The 17171-nt window shown below is 46.7% G+C and overlaps 2 protein-coding genes across 2 annotated transcripts; one reads left to right on the forward strand and one right to left on the reverse strand.

The window, feature by feature from the left end:
• Positions 1-7696: 7696 nt before the first annotated feature.
• Positions 7697-8782, reverse strand: LOC130810714 (uncharacterized). Its single transcript, XM_057676849.1, has 2 exons — positions 7838-8782; positions 7697-7771 (listed from the first exon to the last, which is right to left on the reverse strand). Exons 1-2 carry the CDS (start codon positions 8780-8782, stop codon positions 7697-7699), a joined length of 1020 nt encoding a protein of 339 aa, XP_057532832.1.
• A 4600-nt stretch (positions 8783-13382) lies between these two features.
• LOC130810715 (uncharacterized) lies at positions 13383-15660 on the forward strand. The gene is made up of 3 exons (XM_057676850.1): positions 13383-13997; positions 14091-15461; positions 15583-15660. The coding sequence occupies exons 1-3, from the start codon at positions 13383-13385 to the stop codon at positions 15658-15660; spliced, it is 2064 nt and encodes a 687-aa protein (XP_057532833.1).
• The last annotated feature ends 1511 nt before the right edge of the window (positions 15661-17171 follow it).

Raw genomic sequence — 17171 nt, forward strand, 5'->3', positions numbered from 1 at the left:
ACGACACCGTTAGGTTTCCCCCCCTTATTGTATAGCTGCTTACTTCCCTTCTTTCCAACTAGGACTTAGATTCCCTCTTCACCCATTTTTTAGAGAGGTGTTAGAGCTGTTAAACGTTTCGGTGCCCGAGCTATATCCTAACGCTTGGGGGTGTATGGTGGCCTTTTTGATTTTATGCAAAGTTTTGGCCGTGCCACCAACACTGACTGCCTTTAGATACATTTTTAGAGCCCGCCTATGTAATTCACAATCATACGGCTGCGGCTGGATTACTTTTACGCATCGTCGTGGGCTGAAGATAGTCCAAGACCTCCCCGATAACCAAAAGGGGTATAGGACGAAATTTACGTATTTATATAACTCAGGGGGATGGAATATCAAGACCTCCTTCGACATTAAACCCAATCTTTCGGGTTTTAATAACGGAATCCCGCAATGTTCTTTTGATGACGCGGTGATTATCGAGTATGCAAAGATGGACGTTCAACTGGGGAGGAAACCCATGAACGTCCAGCTAAATTGGTTTCCGGGTCGTTCCGAGTTGGAGAATGAGAACCTCCTCTCGGCATTCGGCATCAGCTTGGCTGTTGATCGGAGTAAGATTGATTGACTTCTCCGTCCCTATCTTACCGGATTTAGTTTGTTTCTTACTCTTTGTTTTTCAGGGATAGCCAAGCAAAACTTAAGGGCGAAAAATCCGGAGCTGATGAAGAAATTCAGCGTTATGCGATTCGCCCAAGGGGCCGCCCAAAGAGCCGCGGAAAAGCCGTTGCCAACTCCCCCTAAGGTAAGGACTTGATATTTTTCTTTTATTTTTTAAACTGATTTGCTTATCGACCTCTCCTTTTTGGTAGGACTCGACGACTGTGGAGAAGGGCCTGGATGACGTGCCCTCGGAACAGGAGGCTCTCCTTCTTCTCGAGGAGAGGAGACAAGTCCATATCCCCGATGAATCTAAGAGGGTGGTTCCTCCGCAGACGAGGGGGGTGACAAAAAGGAGTGGGAAGAAGAAGAGGAAAAGAGATTCTTCTTCCCACCAGGGGAGCTCGGCCAAGAGGGCCTCTGCGGGCACCATCCATACAGCCGTGCCTCTCCAAATGAGGTCGGCTGAAGAGGAAGCGTTGCCCCCCTTGGACGCTCCACTGCCAGTCTCGAGCAAGGGGAAGGAGAAGGTGGGGGAGTCTTCCGTGGCTCCCTCGTCGCAGTTTGCTGAGGTTTATCGTCGTCGAGAAGTTTCCCCTTTCCGACACGAGACGCCCTTTCCAGAGTTGGGGCACAAGGGCCTGATCGTTCGCTTTAACAGGGCGACGTCCAACCTAGTCAGCAAGGTGGACGTCGACCTACTAGAGTCCTTGCCCCCCCGTGATAGGGTGCGTCAGGCGCAAGCTTCGGCGGCAGAGGTAATTACTTTACGCTTAGTGATGATTACTTCATGTTTCTAGAGTCTTTAATAGCCGTTCCTTTGCAGGCGTTCATACGGTTGGCTTTTGAGCTCGACACCAACCGTCAAAGTGCCGCGGACCAGGAGACCGTGGCCGCCCGTACCTCCCGCTGCGAAGAGCTGAACGAAGAATTATCAAAGTTGCGGGAGGACCTGCCGAGCTTAAAGGAGAAACTGGCCAAGTGTTCTGAGCTGAAAGAACACTTGGTCAGGACCGAACAATGGCGGGAAAGGGCAAGGAAGCAGCTGGACCAGACCGTTGAAAACTTAGATGCTATCCGCTGATGGATACCCACGCCAAGCTCGTTCATCAGAACCAGCAACTTATGCAGCAAGTGTCGGCTGATTCAGCCCACTTCAAGATGATTCTATCCGCGGCCAAGGTGTACAAACTGTGCCTAACGAGGAAGGCCCGGATAGCTCGAGACTGGCTACTTTCGGATGAGCCGGAAGCGTCGAAGTTTCTTGGAGATCTGACGGCGGAGATGATGAACGCCGGTTCCCTGATTAGCGACGAAAAGTATCGCTTGGCCGCCGCAGAGTTGGGCATGGATTTTACTTCCCTTCAGCAAACTGCTAATCAAAAGGGGGGTGAAGCCTTGTTCAACCTTGCTTTTGTCTTGGAAGGTGAGTCGGCGGTACTGGTCGACGCTATCTGGGACGCGGAGGAAAAAAGGGTCTGGTCCGAAAAGATGAATGCTGAGGCTGAGAAGGAGGCTTTATGTCTTGACTTAGATCAGTTGGCTCTTTCTTCTCCTCCGGCGTCAGATGTCTCGGAAAACTTGACGCTATCCAGCCTGGAGAGTTTGTGCCTTGATTTATCCAACCTTATAATTGATGAAGGTAGAAACCTCCAGGGCTTATCCCGAGAGCTGTCCGAGATCGGGGTGGAGCCGTTCAATGTAGAAGATTATGTAAGCTTCACCCCCAGTCTTGAAGAGGGAAGGGTCGGGTCTCCTCTGCCGCCGGATCAAGATGTGGACGCTTTTTTGGAAGATGTATAGTTTTGGAAGATGTGATTTTGTAACTTGATTTTTGCAAACATTCAGCTCTTTTGTACTTTGAATATTCTGATGTATATATTTTTGAACATGGAAAGTTTATTCGTGGTATCCATGCTTTTGTTTGTTGAGTCGTGGCTTCTCTCGTCTGAGGCTGCGGAATATTGCTGAATCGTTTTAGCCATTTGTCCTTGGAATAGCAGAGGGCATGATTTGCTGATGTCACGTGCGGGCGACATCAAGGAGATTTTTAGCCCTTAGACCCCATTCTAGGGGTCCGACTTGTCGATGTCCCGGCTGGGGAACATTTTAGTGGAAAACTTAGAGTATTTTGAACTCAGGGACCCCAAACTGGGGGTCCGAATTATCAATGTCCTGGTTGGGAAACATCTTTGTGAAAAACTTAATATTTTTGAACTCAAGGACCCCAAACTGGGGGTCCGACTTATTGATGTAACGAACAGATGGTGAATATATACTTCAAATGACTTTGGGACCCTATGCTAAGGGTCCGACTTATAGATATCACAAGTTCGTTAGTGACTTAAGATAATTTGATAATGGGACCCCTCTCAAGGGGTCCGACTTATGGATATTACTGATTATAGATATCACAAGTTCGTTAGTGACTTAGAATAATTTGATAATGGGACCCCTTTCAAGGGGTCCGACTTATGAATATTACTGATTTAATAAGATTTGCAATAGAATTTTACCAAATATTTTCGAACATAAGAGCCGGATAATCTGAAAATGACTTCTGTTATAAATGATTGATAAGAATACAAATGACGATGACAGAAGTAATTTCGAATGACAACGCAACTATGTTGCGGAATGAAGGTAGTCGCGGATTGATGCTGATAAGACTGTCACTGATAAAGCTGCTGAGACTGATACTAGTAACTGATTGCCCCTTGCAAATTTTATTAAATGAAGAACTTTTTTAAGTGGTCTCCATTCCATGGACGGGGTAGTGTTTTCCCTTTCATGTCTTCTAGTTCGAACGTTCCTGGTTTAATAACGCGGGTGACTTTGAAAGGTCCGTCCCAGTTGGCCCCTAACTTTCCTTTTTCAACTATCTTCCCAGTAGCTTCGACTTTACGGAGGACGAGATCATTGACCTGAATACGTCTTGTTTTCACATGGCGATTGAAGCTACGAATCATCTTCTGCTTTTCGGCCATCGACCTCAGCAGTGCATTTCCTCTTGTCTCTGGTAGTAGGTCTAAGTTTGCTCTTTTTCCTTCTTCGTTCTCGTCGTACGAGTAGTAGGTGACCCTTGTAGAGGGTACTCCTATTTCCACTGGAAGTACGGCTTCGGATCCGTACACTAAAGAGAACGGTGTGTGCCCCGTGGCCTCTTTGACGGTGGTTCGACTGGCCCATAAGATTCCGGGTAGTTCTTCATCCCAATTGCCCTTGACCCCTTCTATCTTCTTTTTGATACCATTTAGTATCTCCTTGTTGGCGGACTCGACTTGGCCATTAGTTTGCGGCCTGGAAACAGAACTAAATCTGATTTGGATGTGGAATTTGTCGCAATACTCGATGGTGTTCTTGCTGACAAATTGCCTTCCATTATCTGTTATGATTACCCGCGGTATGCCGTATCTTGTGATGATGTTCCGCCATAAGAACTGACAGACTTGCTTGTCTGTGATTGAACTAAGAGCCTCTGCTTCTACGTATTTGGTGAAGTAATCAATAGCCACCATGATGAACGTGCGCTGCCCCTTTGCTGGTGGAAAAGGGCCAAGGAGATCCATACCCCACTTGTCGAATGGCAGGACGGCTTGCAAGACGGTCAAGTAATTAGAGGGTTTCCTCCCTATCTTTGAGTGATACTGACATTCAGGACACCGTAGGATCAACTCTTCCGCGTCTTTCCGGAGTGAAGGCCAATAATAACCACTCCTAAGGACTTTGCTAATGACAGTTCGCACTCCCTGGTGTATTCCGCATCCATCTTCGTGTATTTCGCGTAGGATATAATTTCCTTCTTCAGGAGCAACACATTTCAGAAGGGGATGTGTGTATGACTTTTTATAAAGCGTTCCTTCGTGAAGTTCGAACCATTTGGCCTTCTTCTGGAGCATTTTGGCCTGATTCTCGTCCTGGGAGAGCGTTTGATCTTGCAAGTACTTAACGTATGGCCCCATCTATGTTTCAGATCTGTCGATGGTATTGATCATGAAGTTGATGCTGGGGTTAGGGAGCACTTCCCAAATTATATCACGAGCCGCGGAACTTTCTGCGAAGCTGGCAAGTTTCGCTAGGGAATCGGCTTGGGCATTTTGGGATCGTGGAATGTGCTCCAACGTGAATTTATCGAACTTTGGAACAAAGTCCTTCACTTGCTGCAGGTACATTTTCATGCTATCATCTTTAGCCTCGAATTCCCCGTTTACTTGCCCCACTATTAATTGGGAGTCCGAGAATGCGGTCAATTCTTTAGCCCCTGCCTCATAGCAAATTTTCAGCCCCATCAGTAATGCTTCGTACTCGGCCTCATTGTTGGATGCTGCGAACTCGAATCTGACCGCCCTTTCCATTCGGACCCCGGCGGAAGACACAATGAGGAGCCCGGCCCCACTCGCCGATTGTGTTGAAGACCCGTCTACATGTAATTTCCATTCTTGATTAAGTTCAGCAGGAGGGGGGAAGTGCTTTCAGCAATAAAGTCAGCCAAGGCTTGTGCTTTAATTGCCGTTCGAGGTTCGTACTCGATGCCGAAATCTGCTAGCTGGTTTGCCCAATCTGTGACGCGGCTTGACTTGTTTTTCCCTTCAAGAATCTTTTTTAAAGGTTGATAATTCCGGACAATGATCTGATTGGACTGAAAGTATGGCTTCAATTTCCTGCTGGCCATCACTAATGCAAATATGACCTTTTCCACTTCGCAATAGTTCCCTTCCGAGCCACGGAATGCGTGACTCACATAATATACTAGGAGCTGCTTCTTTTCCCTTTCCGCCACAAGCACTCCGGATAACGAGTATTTGGAAACAGAGACATATAAGACTAGCTTTTCCCCGTTGATGGGCGAAACTAGTTTTGGCAAGGCTGATAGGTGTTCCTTAAGCTGGCGGAAAGACTCTTCTGCTTCCGCGGTCCATTTGAATTTCTGTTGCTTTATCGTTTTGAAGAAAGGCAAGCATTTATCCGCGGACTTTGAAAGAAATCTTCCTAAAGCAGCTATACACCCCGTGAGCTTTTGTACTTCTTTTACGGAGGTGGGGGATCTCATGTTCTGAATGGCATGAATCTTGTCTGGATTTGCCTAGATGCCCCGTTCGTCTACCAAGAAGCCGAGACACTTTCCTCCGGTGACCCCGAATACGCACTTGTCCGGATTGAGCTTCATCTGGTGTTTGCGGAGGGTATTGAACGTTTCACGCAAGTCCGCGGCGTGCTGAGTTGCGTGCTTGCTCTTTGTTATCATGTCATCCACGTATACCTCTAAATTCCGTCCAATCTGAGATTGGAAAACCTTGTTTACCATTCTCTGATAGGTGGCTCCAGCATTTTTTAACCCGAAAGGCATGACTTTGTAGCAATAGAGACCCATGCTAGTAATGAAGGCCGTGTGTGGTTGGTCCTCCGGCGCCAATTGAATCTGATGATATCCGGCATTGGCATCCATGAAACTTAGTAGCGCATGGCCTGCTGTGGAGTCCACCAGGCGATCTATTTTTGGAAGTGGATAGTCGTCCTTGGGGCAGGCCTTATTCAAATCCGTGAAATCGACACACATCCTCCATTTGCCATTTGGTTTCTTCACGAGGACGACATTGGATAGCCAATCAGAGTATTCGCATTCTCTAATAAATCCGGCTCTCAACAATTTTTCAACTTCTTCTTTGGCGGCCTCGGTCCGCTCTTTTCCTTGATGCCGCAGCTTCTGCTTTACTGGTTTGTGGCCTGGTCTTATGTCAAGGGATGCCAGGCATTTCTTCCGTGCTGAAGGCGAAGACGTCGCGGAACTCAGCAATGGTGGCCACGATTTCTTGTTTAATCGTACCAGGAAGATCTTTCCCTATCTTGACTTGCTTTCCCTCGAACATGTCTACTTCCTCGTATCTTTCTATGGGGCGAGGCCTTTCATGTGTGCTAGGGTTTTCCATATACACGCTCATGACAGCGGGAGCGTCTTGATCTTCCCTTTCCCTCTTGGTGGGTGTCGCGGAATGTCCGCGCTTCAGAGTGTTTATGAGGCATTGGCGGGCCGTTACCTGATCTCCCTTGAGGATGCCAACTTTCCCATCGTCCCGCTCGAATTGCAGCAAGAGTTGATGAGGAAAGATTGCAGTTTTGATTTTGTTAATGAGGGGAAGTCCCATGATGGCGTTGTAAGGGAAAGTGAGATCCACTACCGTGAAACGTATGGGCATGGACCTGCTTTCATTTCTTTCTCCTACGCGCACGGGGAGAATGATCGTTCCTAGCGGAATGACCTGACTTCCCCCAAACCCGATCAGCGGCTTATCTAGGGGCTGCAAGTGCTTTTCCTCAAACTTCATTTTTCTCAAGCACTCCATTGTAATGAGATCAGCCGTGCTTCCGGTATCCACGAGTACCCTTTTGACTTTAATCTGTCCGATTTTGAGGGTGACCACCAGAGGGTCAGTATGGGGCTGTTGCAGCGTTTGAGAGGTCGTGGCATCAAATTTCATGACCGGCCCGCTGGTTATGGTCGTTGTCGGTCTTTTCAGCAGAGTATGGACACTGTCTTTCGCGGCGCGGACGGTAGGATATTCCTCGGTATATCCTCCAAAAATCATGTTGATGGTCCCCTGTGTATGGGAACCTTCGCGCCTTGCCTCTTCCCTCTTAAGGGATCCGCGTCTTTGATTCCACGGCCTTCTGTTCGCTTCTCCTTCCGTGTCATAGTCCCTCTTGTTGAGGAACCTGGAAAGCTTTCCTTCATCGGCCAGCTGATGTAAGATACGCTTGAGTTCGCGACATTGGGCAAGGGCATGGCCGTGCTCTTTGTGGTAGTCACACCACAAATTGTAATTGCGCCTGTCGGAAGGAGTGGTAGTGGGAGGTGGAGTTGGCAACTTGTCGATAATGGCAAAGAAAATATCCCTTCTGTTTCGATTAAACATCGGGTCGTTTCCCCCGTCTAACAAATTGCGCGTTCTGGATTTCCCTTCCGTGGTATAAATGTGATGGGAACGTGGGGGTCCCATGTCTGAAGGGGCGCGGGACGACGTGGCGTGTAATTTCTTTCCCTCCTCGACTGGTGCTCTTATCTGTTCCTCGAGGATTGGTGGGGAGTTGCGACGTCTTTCTTGTCAGACTTCCGCCTCTTGGGGTCATGTGCCTGACATATCTCGAAGGCCGTGACATAACTTTGACACTGCTTCATGGCCTCCGCATATGTCTTCACCTGGCTCTCCACCAACTGGAACTTGAGCCTTTGAGCCTTCATTCCGTTGATTAAGGCGTTTAAGGCGACTGATTCCTCTAAATTCGTCACCTCTAGCACCGCCTCATGGAACTTCTTAAGATAGGAGGATATGGACTCTCCTTCCAATTGAGTGATACTAAGTAGGTGGAAGTTTGATTTCTCCTGCCTTTTTGAGGCTATAAAATGGCCCAGAAACTTGCCTTCTAGCTGGGAAAAATTGTGGATACTTCCACCTGGAAGGGAAGTGTACCATGTCAAGGCTGCTCCCGTAAGAGTAGTTGGGAAGAATTTACACCACAAGGAAGGGTTAGTAGTGTGCAGCACCATCAAATTCTTGTACGCCATCAAGTGTTCCTCGGGGCACGACGTGCCGTCAAATGCTGCCATATTTGGGATTTTTATTTTCCCTGGGTTGGGAAGGTTTAGTATTTCAGGAGCCATTGGAGAGATTATCGGCGTAGGATCTCCAGGGAGGATATTGACCTCGACTTCGTTCCGCGGCATGGTTACAGGACTCGCTGGATGGCTAGATCCTACCAGCTGCGCCTTCTTCCTCTCTTGCCTCCGTCGATCCACCAGCGACTGGACGCTTTCGGATGCCCTATGCCTTTTGCTCTCCAGGAAGGTTCGGGCATCTCGAGAGGTGGTTTTGGACATTTTGTCCTGTGGATCACTCCTGCTAACATCCGTGTGGGTTCCCGATCTTTCACGCCTTTTCTTATTACGCCTGCTGGAGTGGGAAGTCCTCGAATTCCCATCTTGAGATTCGTGGGACTTTGGTACCTCCTGATGGGGTTCGATCCGTTCCCGCAAGTTTTTAATTTGGTATGCCATATCTTCTAATACTCGTTGTTGAGTGGGAGTATTATTTATGACGGCGCGGAGCTGTTCCGTAAAAGCGGCAGTAAGGTTGCGTGCTAGCATATCCAGATCACGACGAGTCACAGCTTGATTGTTAGCGTGACCTGCGGAAGTGTCTGTATCTGTGCTATGCACGGTTGCAATTTGTGTGGGATTCTTCTTAGGAGCCATGACTTTTTGTTATACTTCCCCACAGACGGCGCCAAACTGTTTCGGTTATGAAACGAGGAAGTGCAAAAGACACTTAAAATACCTGGAGATAGGTGGAAGTGTGACCAAGAGGAGCGACTCGTGGGAGGAAGCGACTTGAATTCCTACAAAACAACACGTTAGCCTTGTCCGGGGGTGATCTCCCGGAAAACCCCTCCGACGCTCAAGTTAGAACGTGGATATGAGAATAAGGAGTAAGTGATTGATAACTGAATGCAAGAAGATGCGGTGGTGGATGTTATTGGAATTTTTGGTAGGCTAATGAGGTAGGGTATGAGTAAGGATACATGAGAGAATTATTTTCAGATGCCTCCTCTTCTCTTGATGGTAGCCCCTATTTATAATGAAGGAAAGGGAAGTTATTGTTGAGGAGGAGTGGGTGATCATGGGGGTAATGGACAGTGGCTGGTGGTTATGATGGAGAGTGGAAGGTAGTGGGCAGTTATTCACCCCAGAAGAAGGATGACCAAAGAATGTGGGTGACTGGGAAGTTAGGTCCAACTGGTTGTTACTTCCAAGGAGGAAAGTTAGGGTATCCTGGAAGTAGAAACCCTATGGGCCATACGGGAAGGTGGGAGATCCAAAAGAAAGCCCATTTGACCAACAGTCAAAGTCCACTGTAAAGGTCAAGGGGTGTTTTGGTAATATGATACAAATTACTTAAATAAACAAATTAATTGAGTAAGTAGTACCATGACAACACTCATAATTTTGGAATAACTTAGAAAATTAGAACACTACACTATATATATATATATATATATATATATATATATATATATATATATATATATATAACATTTTAGGTATGTCATGGTACTGTTTATTCAATTAATTTATTTATTTAATAATTAGCATCATATTACTAAAATACCCTTTGACCTTTTCAGTTGACCTTGACTTTCGGTCAATAAGCTTTTTTCGGAATTACCATTTTCCTTGAATGGCCCATGTGCCAGTTACCTCTAAAAAACCCTAACTCCCCACTTTCCCACAATATATGGCTCTCCTTGTTTCAAGATGAATAACTGTCCATTCTTCCTATGACCAGTCCACCTCCCATTACTCCCACTACTCCCATGATAGTTCACTTCTTCTCATATACAACTTCCCTTCCTCACCATTATAAATAGGGGCTACCATCAAGGAGGGAGGAGGATCAAAAAAAGATAGCTTTCCTAGTATCCTTGCTTACATTACTTCCTTAGCCTACCCAAACACTAACACTAGCAATCTCAATCCCAACATTTCCTCTTGCATTCATTCTATAATCGTTCATTCATTAATTTCCGATTTACGTTCTGACTTGAGCGTCGGAGGGGTTTTCCGGGAGATCACCCCCCGGACAAGGCTAACGTGTTGTGTCTCAGGAATTCAGGTTGCATCCTCCTACGAATCGCTGCTCCCGATAACACTTCCACTTGTGGTATCTTAAGTGTCTTCCACTTCCTCGTTTCTTCACCGAAACAGTTTGGCGCCGTTTGTGGGGATAGACACGAAAAGTCATGGCTCCCAAAAGAAATCCAACGCAAACCGCCACCGTGCATAGCACAGAAACAGACACTTCCGCAGGTCACGCTAACGATCAAGCCGTGACCCGCCGTGATCTGGACATGCTAGCGCGAAACCTCACTGCTGCGTTTTCTGAACAACTCCGCGCTGTCATGAATAATACTCCTGCCCAACAACGAGCGTTGGAGGACATGGCAGACCAAATAAAAAATCTACAAGATCGAATTGAGCCCCATCAAGAGGTATCCAATCCTCGTGAATCTCAAGAGGGGAACTCGAGGATGTCCCACTCCAGCAGACGCAATAAGAAAAGGCGAGAGAGATCCAGGACTCGCACAAGTCTCGACAAAACTAACCCACGAGACGACAAATCTAAAACGACCTCACGAGACGCCCGCACTTACCTGGAGAGCAAGAAGCAAAGGGTGTCCGAGACCGTTCAATCGCTGGTGGATAAGAAAAGGGAAGAAAGGAAGAAGGCTCAGCCCACGGGATCTAGCAACCCAATTAGCCGCCCCGTCATGCCGCAGAATGATATCAGCCTGGGTAATCTTCCCGAAAATCCCATGCCAATTAGCTCCCCACTGGCCCCAGAGGTACTAAATACTCCTAATCCCGCAAAAATAAAGGTACCAAACATGATAGCCTTTGAGGGGACATCTTGCCCGGAAGAACATTTGATGGCCTATAAGAATGTGATGCTGCTATACACCACTAACCCGGCATTGTGGTGTAAATTCTTCCCAACTACTCTTACGGGAGTAGCTCTTACGTGGTACACCTCCCTTCCGGGAGGAGGCATCCACAACTTCGCACAGCTAGAAGCCAAATTCCTGGGTCACTTTGTAGCATCCAGGAGGCAGGAGAAATCAAACTTTCACTTGCTCAGCATCACACAATTAGAGGGAGAATCGATATCCTCATACCTGAAGAAATTTCATGAGGCGGTGTTGGAAGTAACTGAGTTGGAAGAGTCAGTTGCACTAAACGCCCTAATCAACGGAATGAAGGCTCAAAGGCTGAAGTTCCAGCTGGTCGAAAGCCAGATAAAGACATATGCGGAGGCCATGAAGCAATGCCAAAGCTATGTCACAGCCTCCGAAATATGTCAAGCACATGATCCTAAGAAACGGAGGTCGGAAAAGAAAGAGCCCAATCAATCCTCGAGAAACAGAGAGGAACAATCATTGAGGAGGGAAAGAAACTACCCTCCACGTCGTCCGGAGCCCCCGTCAGATATGGGGCCTCCACGATCCAGACAAGTGTACGTCACGGAAGGGGAAACAAGGATGCGGAGTATACTCGATGGAGGCAATGACCCGATGTTCAACCGCAACAGGAAAGACATATTCTATGCCATCCGCAATGAATTGCCAACTCCGCCTCCTACTAACACCCCCTCCAACCGTCGCAACTTCAATCTGTGGTGTGACTACCACAAAGAACACGGCCACACTTTGGCCCAATGCCGTGAACTTAAACGTATCCTACATCAATTGGCTGATGAAGGGAAACTATCGAGGTTCATCAACAAGGGAGACTATGTAGCAAAAGAAGCCGAAAGAAAGCCGTGGCATCAAAGACGCAGATCCCCCGGAAGGGATGAGGCCAGGCGCGAAAGTTCCAACACTCAAGGGACTATCAACCTGATTTTCGGTGGATACACTGAGGAATATCCCACCATCCGCGCCGCAAAAGATAGCGTCCATACTTTGCTGAAGGGACCTTCAATGACCACATCCAGTGGGCCGGTCATGAAATTCGATGCCACGACCTCCCAAATGCTGCAACAACCACATACTGACCCTCTGATGGTCACTTTGAAAATTGGGCAAATGAAAGTCAAAAGGGTACATGTAGATACCGGAAGTACGGCTGATCTTCTAACAATGGATTGCCTGAGGAAAATGCAGTTTGAAGAAAAACACTTGCAACCCCTTGATAAACCTTTAATCGGGTTTGGGGGAAACCAGGTCGTTCCATTGGGTACCATCGTACTCCCCGTACGAGTAGGGGAGAAGGACAAAAGTAGAACGATGCCCATACGATTCACGGTTGTGGATCTCACATTCCCCTACAACGCCATCATGGGGCTTCCGCTCATCAATAAAATCAAAATTGCAATCTTCCCTCATCAACTCTTGCTTCAGTTTGAGCGGGATGATGGGCAAGTGGGTATACTCAAAGGGGATCAAGTGACAGCCCGTCAATGTCTAGTGAGTACCCTCAAGCGAGAAACCTCCTCCACTCTCTCCAAAAGAAAGAGGGAAGACTCTTCAGCCGTCATGAGCGTGTATACAGACAATCCCAACGCCCACGAAAGGCCTCATCCAGTGGAATGATATGAGGAGGTGGAGATATTTGATGGGAAACAAATCAAAGTTGGAAAAGACCTCCCAGACGCAATCAAGACTGACCTCTTGGCCACCATCGCCGAGTTCCGCGATGTCTTCGCTTTTTCCACGGAAGAGATGCCTGGTATCCCTACCCATATCATGTGTCATAACCTTGATATAAAGCCAGGTTATAAACCCGTGAAGCAAAAGCTGCGACATCAGGGAAGAGAGCGAATAGAGGCCGCCAAAGAGGAGGTGGAGAAGTTATTAAAGGCCGGATTCATCAGAGAATGCAAATATTCCGATTGGCTCTCCAACGTTGTTCTCGTCAAGAAATCCAACGGGAAGTGGAGAATGTGCGTCGATTTCACGGATCTAAACAAGGCATGCCCAAAAGACGATTATCCTCTCCCCAAGATAGATCGTTTGGTGGACTCCACAGCAGGACACGCCCTGTTGAGCTTCATGGATGCTAACGCAGGTTATCATCAAATCCCGTTGGCCCCTAAAGACCAACCGCACACAGCGTTCATCACGAATGTCGGCGTAACTGCTACAAAGTCATGCCCTTTGGTCTAAAAAACGTCGGAGCCACTTATCAGAGAATGGTAAACAAAGTCTTCCAGTCTCAGATAGGCCGAAATCTGGAGGTATACGTGGACGACATGATTGCAAAGAGCAAGCAAGCATCTGAACATGCTGCAGACCTCCGAGAAACATTCACAACCCTCCGGAGACACCAAATGCGACTCAATCCAGATAAATGCGTGTTTGGAGTTACTGGAGGAAAGTGCTTTGGTTTCCTTGTTGACGAAAGAGGGATAGAGGCAAACCCCGACAAAATTAAGGCAATCCAAGATATGAAGTCCCCCAGATCCGTAAAAGAAGTGCAGAAACTAACAGGGTGCCTAGCAGCCTTAGGGAGATTTCTATCCAAATCCGCGGACAAATGCTCCCCCTTCTTCAAAACCCTAAAGCAAAGCAAGTTCGAATGGACGAGAGAAGCAGAAGAATCATTCCAGGAGTTGAAGGAACACTTGTCTACCTTGCCGAAATTAGTATCGCTCATCAAAGGGGAGAAGCTAGTCCTATATGTCTCTATCTCCGAATACTCGTTATCCGGAGTACTAGTGGCGGAAAGAGAAAAGAAACAGCTTCCAATATACTATGTGAGTCATGCATTCCGGGGCTCAGAGGGGAACTACTGCGAAGTGGAAAAGGTCATATTTGCAATAGTGATGGCAAGCAGAAAATTGAAGCCGTACTTCCAATCCCACCAGATCATCGTCCGGACTGATCAACCTTTGAAAAAGATTCTGGAAGGGAAAAATAAGTCAAGCCGCGTTACAGATTGGGCAAACCAGCTAGCAGATTTCGGAATCGAGTATGAGCCCCGTACAGCAGTCAAAGCCCAGGCTCTGGCCGACTTCATTGCCGAAAATACTCTTCCCCATCATCCTGAACCCAATCAAGATTGGAAGTTGTATGTAGATGGGTCCTCGACACATTTAGCAAGTGGGGTTGGACTCCTCATTGAATCGTCCGCCGGGGTCCGTATGGAAAGGGCGGTAAGATTCGAGTTCACGGCGTCCAACAATGAGGCTGAATATGAAGCATTATTGATGGGGCTGAAAATCTGCTACGAGGCAGGGGGTAAAATATTGTCCGCATTTTCTGACTCCCAACTAATAGTTGGACAAGTAAATGGAGAATTTGAGGCCAAAGATGAAAGCATGAAAATGTACTTACAGCAAGTAAAGGAATTTGTTCAGAAATTCGACAAATTCACTTTAGTCCATATCCCAAGATCCCAAAATGCACAAGCCGATTCCTTGGCAAAGCTGGCTAGCTCAGCCGAAACATCCCCGGCTCGCGACATCATCTGGGAAGTACTTCCAAACCCTAGTATCAATCTCCTGGTCAGCACCATTGATAGATCAGAAATATGGATGGATCCCTACATCAAGTTCTTGCAGAATCAGACGCTTCCCCAAGATGAAAATCAGGCAAGAATGGTCCAGAAAAAGGCCAGATGGTTCGAACTCCACGAAGGAACGCTCTATAAAAAGTCATATACACATCCCCTTCTGAAATGTGTTTCTCCTGAAGAAGGAAACTACATCCTTCGCGAAATACACGAAGGCGGATGTGGTATACATCAAGGAGCGCGAACTGTTGTAGGAAAGGTTCTCAGAAGCGGATATTATTGGCCCTCACTCAGGAATGACGCGGAAACCTTAATCAAAAGATGTCCTGAATGTCAATACCACTCAAAGATTAGAAGGAAGCCATCAAATTACTTGACCGCCATGCAAGCCGTCCTGCCTTTTGACAAATGGGGCATGGATCTCCTCGGCCCCTTCCCACCTGCCAAGGGCCAAAGAAAGTTCATCATTGTGGCTATCGATTACTTCACCAAGTATGTGGAAGCAGAGGCTCTTAGCTCCATCACAGACAAGCAAGTCTGTCAGTTTATATGGCGAAATATTATCACAAGATACAGCATCCCTCGTGTGATCATAACAGACAATGGAAGGCAATTTGTTAGCAAGAACACCATCGAGTACTGCAACAGGTTCAACATCCAAATCAGGTTCAGTTCTGTATCTCGACCTCAAACTAACGGGCAAGTTGAGTCCGCAAACAAGGAAATTCTCAACGGTATCAAAAAGAAGATAGAGGGGGTCAAAGGAAATTGGGATGAAGAACTACCAGGCATCTTATGGGCAAGTCGAACAACCATCAAAGAGGCCACGGGGCATACGCCGTTCTCTTTAGTGTACGGATCCGAAGCCGTACTTCCAGTGGAAATGGGCGTACCCTCTACACGGGTCACCTACTACTCACACGCCGAGAATGAGGAAGGAAAAAGAACAAACCTAGATCTCCTACCCGAAACAAGAGGAAACGCACTGTTGAGATCGATAGCACAGAAGCAGAGAATGATTCGTAGCTTCAACCTTCATGTCAAAACAAGACGTATTCAATTTGGAGACTTTGTACTCCGCAAAGTCGAGGCTACGGGAAAGATAGTGGAAAAAGGGAAGTTAGGAGCCAACTGGGACGGCCCTTTCAAAGTCACCCGCGTTATCAAACCAGGAACTTTCGAACTAGAAGACATGAAAGGAAAAAAACTACCTCGCCCATGGAATGGAGACCACTTGAAGAAATTCTTCATTTAACAAGATTTGCAAGGGGCAATCAGTAACTATCAGTCTTATCAGATTCACTCCGCGACATAGTTTCACCCCGCGACGTAGTTGCGTTGTCATTTGTATTCTGCTTTATCAGCCATCATCCCGCGGCATGCTCGCGTTGTCAATTGTAGCTTTAGTGATTATCAAATTCATCATTTATAACAAATCAGAAGTTTCACAAATCAGAAGTTTTATTTTCAGATTATCCGGCTCTTACGTTCACAAGTACTCGGCAAAATTCTATTGCAAATCTTATTAAAATCGGTAATATCCATAAGTCGGACCCCTTGAGAGGGGTCCCATAATCAAATTTATTCCAAGTCACCACAAACCGGTGACGCCCACAGATCAGACCCAAAGAAAAGGGTCGAAATACCAAAATTATTCAGAGAATCTCGCCCATCTGTAACATCGAAAAGTCGGACCCCTAAACTGGGGTTCAGAAATCAAAATTAATCCAAGTTAAAATAAATGTCCTGCTGGTCAGGTCAGCATCAGAAACATCCATAAGTCGGACCCTCTGAATGGGGTCCCAAGACCAAAAATCATTCAAGTATAATTTTCCTCGATGTCGCCTGCACGTGACATCAAAAAGTCGGACCCCTAGAATGGGGTCCAAGGGTTGAAATTATTTTAAGTGTAATTCTCCTTGGTGTCGCCTTTTCGTGACATCAACAAGTCGGACCCCTAGAATGGGGTCCAAGGGTTGAAATCATTCTAAGTGTTCTCCAGACGAAAAACATTCCTCGATCTTCCGTCAGGACAAATCACGGCTTAGAAATTTAAAAACTCAAAGTCGGACCCTCTGAATGGGGTCCCAAGACCAAAAATCATTCAAGTATAATTTTCCTCGATGTCGCCTGCACGTGACATCAAAAATTCGGACCCCTAGAATGGGGTCCAAGGGTTGAAATTATTCTAAGTGTAATTCTCCTTGGTGTCGCCTTTTCGTGACATCAACAAGTCGGACCCCTAGAATGGGGTCCAAGGGTTGAAATCATTCTAAGTGTTCTCCAGACGAAAAACATTCCTCGATCTTCCGTCAGGACAAGTCACGGCTTAGAAATTTAAAAACTCAAATAACTTCAAATACTCAAAATAACAAGTATATACATTGTTCTGGGAAACACGAAATAACTACAATATTCAAATTACATTGTTTGGAAAATATTCTAAATAATTACAAGTTCGGGATTA

This window comes from Amaranthus tricolor, chromosome 4, assembly GCF_026212465.1.
Source record: "Amaranthus tricolor cultivar Red isolate AtriRed21 chromosome 4, ASM2621246v1, whole genome shotgun sequence".
NCBI lineage: Eukaryota > Viridiplantae > Streptophyta > Magnoliopsida > Caryophyllales > Amaranthaceae > Amaranthus > Amaranthus tricolor.

Excerpts from the sequence above, each read along its gene's own strand:
- LOC130810714 (XM_057676849.1), bottom strand. The coding sequence starts at position 8,782 with ATGCTAGCACGCAACCTTACTGCCGCTTTTACGGAACAGCTCCGCGCC. Across the intron at positions 7,772-7,837 it reads TCCAGTTGGTGGAGAGCCAG|GCACATGACCCCAAGAGGCG; the intron begins GTGAAGACATAT and ends GAGATATGTCAG.
- LOC130810715 (XM_057676850.1), top strand. The coding sequence starts at position 13,383 with ATGGTAAACAAAGTCTTCCAGTCTCAGATAGGCCGAAATCTGGAGGTA. Across the intron at positions 13,998-14,090 it reads ACTACTGCGAAGTGGAAAAG|ATTCTGGAAGGGAAAAATAA; the intron begins GTCATATTTGCA and ends CCTTTGAAAAAG. Across the intron at positions 15,462-15,582 it reads TCAAAAAGAAGATAGAGGGG|TGGAAATGGGCGTACCCTCT; the intron begins GTCAAAGGAAAT and ends CCGTACTTCCAG.